The sequence below is a fragment of the Pseudomyrmex gracilis genome, unplaced genomic scaffold (genome assembly GCF_002006095.1).
Source record: "Pseudomyrmex gracilis isolate BER0280 unplaced genomic scaffold, ASM200609v1 scaffold_89, whole genome shotgun sequence".
Lineage (NCBI taxonomy): Eukaryota > Metazoa > Arthropoda > Insecta > Hymenoptera > Formicidae > Pseudomyrmex > Pseudomyrmex gracilis.
This window is the reverse complement of record NW_018020673.1, coordinates 459413-464726: the sequence shown is the minus strand read 5'-3', so window position 1 is coordinate 464726 and position 5314 is coordinate 459413. Positions and strand designations below refer to the sequence as shown.

Genomic DNA, 5314 nt, shown 5'->3' with positions numbered 1-5314 from the left:
AGAAAAAATAACATTTTTATTTACCTGATGAATTATTCACGTAATTTCTGAACAAAACCTTATTGAGTGTTATCTTAAGTGTTATTTAAATCAGATTTTATAAAAAAATTTTGCACAGCATCACCTAACACTCGAGCTTGCGATGCTAATTCATTATGCATTTCAGTCCTGGAATATGATGCATTTTGTATAAATTTATTATAAAATAATTGGCACAGATAAATAAAATTCTTAACCAAAGCTTTTTGATAATGATTGAAAAATTCATAATTGTCAAAGTTTTTAAATAAAACTTATTTGAATTCTATTTGAACAAAATTAAATTTATTAAAAAAATTAACTCGACTTTTTCTAGTAATATAGTTTAACAAGCCAATTAACAATAAAAAAAAAAAAAAAATGGTTTTATATACTTGCAACTTCTCACAATCTAAGATAGATGATAAGTGACTTGTTGATACCATTTTTGTATTTTAAAATGAATACTAAATTGCAGGCATCTACTTCCAAACAGATTTCACAAGTCTCTACTTGTTTGTCTAATGTATTAGCAGATTAAAGACAGTCATGGCGCTCTGTAAAAATTATAAAATAGTTAATGAATGTCTCAATAATATCCTATTAGAGATAATAGACTATAAATTATTATTCTCATAAAAATTTTATACTTTTGTGCCTCTTCTTCTTCAAGATCTCCGAGAGTGTAATAAGAAAAGAAACTTTTATGAAATGTAAAATTAGAATATGTGTGTGTGTGTGCTTATTTTGCCATGTTGACCGTCCGGAAGAAAATAGCTTTCTCTTGTGGATTCACGTACATTTCATCCCTAATCTTTGCCAACATATGTACTATCTTTGCTAAAACTGTGTCAAATACAGAGTAGTGCGTAACAGTCTGTAAAGTAAAAAAGTTAGTTAAATTACTCTCAAGATCTCTTTCTTTATTTTTTTATTATTCTTTATTCTTTCTTTATTTATTAAATTACAATAATTAATAATTATGGTAATAATAGAGCATAAAATGTGTATACAGTAATGGTCATATTTTATTGCAAATAAAATACATTGATATATTAACACAACAAAAAATACAGTAGAACCTCCCAAAACGTATACTATATGCCTCCCAAAACATATAAAAATCCACTCTCAAAACGTATATTTTCCCCTTTATCGTTTTTCCCACCACTAAGTATGGTTACAAAAAAAACTGCGCTAGCATTTGCGCATTTATACCAAGTAAGTCTTTGCGCATGCGTGAGTTAAAGAGTGAGGGAATAGGGAAAGTATATGTTTTGAGAGGTTTGTCGGTCTTGACTGTATACGTTTGGGAGGTTCTACTGTAGAAAAAAGTACATAAAGTACACGATAACTTAAATGGCAACAATCTTCAGCACTACCGATATAACTTAGATGAAAAAAGTAATAAACCTACTTTTGACGTTTCCTCCGAGTATAACGCATTTTTCATGTCGATGTTTTTTTACATACATACATACATGTTGTATTCATATCTTTAGTATCTTTTGCATTTTAAAGTAACAAACTGTCACTTTTGACAATTTGGTAATTTCGTTGTGCGTGACACTATCGAAAGAAAGAAAAAAAGAGAGAATGTGAGAGAGGATAAAAGAGAATTGAGAGAGAGAGAGAATGAGATTGCACCGCACTCGCTTTGCCATCTATTAACTTTGGAAACTATAAAGTTGCACATATGTGATATATATGTATATTTGTCCAACGAAAAATGTTTATATGTGCGAATTTTATCAATTTAAGACATTATCTTCAAATATCTTTGAATAGAAGACACAGACAACAAAAACACATATATGTATACTTTTTATTTTAATTTTCAAACCCAAAACAATTGAGACTAAATAGCGGTTCATTGGTTTATTTTTTACTGAAATATGTATATTTTAATTTTTCATAAATATCAAATTTTTTAATTTTTGCGTAATAGAGGCACGGAGTGCTCGCACCGTTCGCGCGCGACTTTATTGCACGTGAACTTGGCGCGAGGCATTACCGTGCCTTTTGAAAAATGAGAATAAGGCAATGCGATTCAAATACTAGATCTTCATATAATAAGATCTTCATATAATGAGTTAACTTCATTAGTAATAACAGTGTGGTATGTGTAATGTATTTGTAAAGAAATGAGTTTGTTGACAAATGCCCTTTTTCTCCCCTATCTTTTTTCATATATGTGATGTAAACCCGACTCTTCCTTACCGTAAACTCTTCCCTCTTCTTCGTACGGCGGACTTAAATTCTGGGAAAAGAAGCGCATTCTAAATTGCACCACGAGAGGTGAAAAACTAGTGTGTCATCTAGACGACGTATCCGAGGCCGAGAGGTCGCTTATTATCATATGACGTAAGAAGTGAGCGTGGCTTGGAAGTCGCATCGCGACGGAGGATATCGCCACGCCGATTCTTTTTTCGTCGTGGCGATATCCTCCGTCGCGATGCGATGATCGATGCGCACGCGGACGAATCAGATTCGGACAGTTTTATGTAATTGTCTCATATTTCGAGAAAGCTGCATTGTGTTGCGTTGTGTTCTCTTTATTTCGTTACTTAATAGTACCGTGTTCTGTTTTTTTCTGCTTACATTTACTCATATTTACAGCGAATTACCGCGACTGCAATTTTACGAACGCATCATTCCGCGCGATATCGTCGACGGCACCGTCAATTGCAATTTCTTATTAAAATCCAATCTCGCCTTCATAAACATTTCTAAGATGGAAGATTTATCTGTGTGGAATTGCCGCTAATCGATGCTCGTACAACCGCCGCGGCTCTCTTGCGAGGCTTCTTCTGGCATCGTAATCGCCGTCGGCGACGTCGGTGACAAAACTCTTCTCAAGTCGCAAGGACTCAACATTGCCGCCGTATAAAGATGTTTTATGATATATATATACTCACGTTAGAAGGCTCTTATTGAGTTTATTATTAGTTAGTTTATTATTTAATGTTACTTTATTATTTTATTATTTTATTAAGAATCTTTCGTGAAATCTGAGTTTAAACGTGAAAATATCGCGAATCAACGTCAGTCGTTCTAACGTGAGTCTTTTTGTTCACGTTAACAATCTCTTTTATTACAACTGTTTTATTTGCCGCAAATCCGTGCTACTGTCAATTTTTGCTCTAAGATTTTTAGTTATATAATAAAGTTATTTATAACTTTTTGTCTCTTTGGTCCTCTCAGTCGCCAATAACGCGGCGCGGTTTTTCACATAGACGTTAAAACGCCCATGAAAATCACATCAGGGTCGGGCTTTATCAATATATTTCCGGCACGAACGAGTACGCGGGTATATCGATGGCCGTGATTAGTCATCGGATATCAAGTTCACGGTGTAAACACACGTGGTGTAATCACGAGCAAATTGACCTTTCTACCAGTGGTAGTACAAAAGTGACAGAGAAAGAAATCGTGATGAGAAAGATGCGATCAAGAGTTACATGTATAAAAGAAACGTCGTTATCGAGGAACGCTTCATGATCTCACACCGACAAATATACGACGGATCCAAAGCGAAATGATTGGCCGAAAGTATAGAGGAATTGCCATGTTATTAATCGTCTCGCTCTTTGGAATATTGACAAGCGTTCAGACCGAGTATATTAATTGTGAGTAGAATTCAAAGTATATAATTTAAGTTTCAAATAGATCTTCAGATCTATATATATGATTATATAAAATCAGATCGCGCCAAATTTCGGATCTGATTTTACACGATCGCATAAAATCATATTCGACTTATATAAAAGTTTATACGATTATATAAAATTACATCCGATCCATATATAATCTTATATGATTATGATGATTTTCCATTTTTTCTCAGGATGCGATAAAATAATATCAAATTTTCAAATAATATAATCTTAATTAAAATTGGACATGATTTTGATTGGCAAAACATAAAAATTTTAGACATTGATAGTTATTTTACAAGATCGGTTTTTAAGATGCTCCATATATTAGATTACAAAACAATTCTATTAATATTATATGTGATATTAAATAGCTAAGATCTCTCTTACTTATTTTTATTAAAGCAATAAAATACTAACTCTTATCTTAATAGACTTCTTTGATTTTAACTTTAATGTTAACTTATTATTTGATATTGTGTTGAGAAAAACACACACACACATTATTTATAAACAAGCTTCTGCCGCATTTTGTAAGTTTGTGGATTTGGTTGTCACTAGTGTTTTATTATTTCTTTGACTATATATTTATTTTTTGACTAAATATGTATTTATTTAATTCTTGACTTTAATTTTTTAACTATATGTTTGTTTTAATTTATTTTAATATTACTTTGATTACATGATGATTAAATTATACTTTGCATATAATGTTTGCTGCTATCAACTTTTTAATTAATGTTTTAATTTTTCTTGATAAAGTGTAGTTTCATTATTTATTTGAGATTTTTGTATTTTTATGTATTTTATTGTATGCTGATGTATTTTATTGTATGCTAATGTTTTTTTTCTTCATTTATTTACCTACTGAGGAAGAAATTCAAATAAAAGAATTAAAAAGTTTGATACATAAAAAATGATAAACACATACACGAGCAATCTATATAGTGATCTGTATATTGACTCGCATTGGCTTTGATTTTTTGATTTATCTTTTCATAAGCTTATTTTTTTATTTATTAATTTATGCCGACTAAAGCTATGAATTATCGAGTTCTATGAGTTATCGAGCAAATTCTTTTTTCAAATTCATCACGATATATTTTGAGATTATCAGCTCAAGTCTTCTGAAAAGTTGAATCTATATAATAAATGTAGATTAATAAAAATTCACATAAAAGTTAAAATGTTTGAAACAGATGGTTTATCACGATAATTCCATCGCATATTTTTTACTGTTTTAAATAATTTAGCAAGATGTTTTATTATAAATGTAAATTTAGAGTGCGCGTAAAAATGTTATTCTTTCGAAATAATTAAAACTTGAAATACATATATATTAGAAATATTAAAAATTAAAAAACTATATTAAAAAGTGAAATGATATATGTATATAACAAGATATGCGATAATTATTTCGTATACGGGAGGCAGGACCAATGATGTTGATCTTGACATAAGTTATCAAGGATATATTTTTGAGTAACAATCAAACAGTTTTAGCCGTTGCTTGTTGTTTGTTGAAAAGTTATTCATAAAAAATAAGGTAATTATGCAGTTATACGGACTATTTTCCGATCTCAACAATTTTGACATATGTTATCAAGGTCACCTCTCTGAATAATAATATGAAGGTTTTA

General features: G+C 30.6%; 1 protein-coding gene across 1 annotated transcript in view; it reads left to right on the top strand.

Annotated features, from left to right (window-relative positions):
* Positions 1-3556: 3556 nt before the first annotated feature.
* LOC109855433 (transmembrane protease serine 9-like) overlaps positions 3557-5314 on the top strand; it is a 39161-nt gene continuing 37403 nt past the window's right edge. The window contains exon 1 of the mRNA XM_020429681.1: positions 3557-3647. Coding sequence (XP_020285270.1) covers positions 3557-3647 — 91 coding nt within the window. The remainder of the gene's footprint in view (positions 3648-5314) is intronic.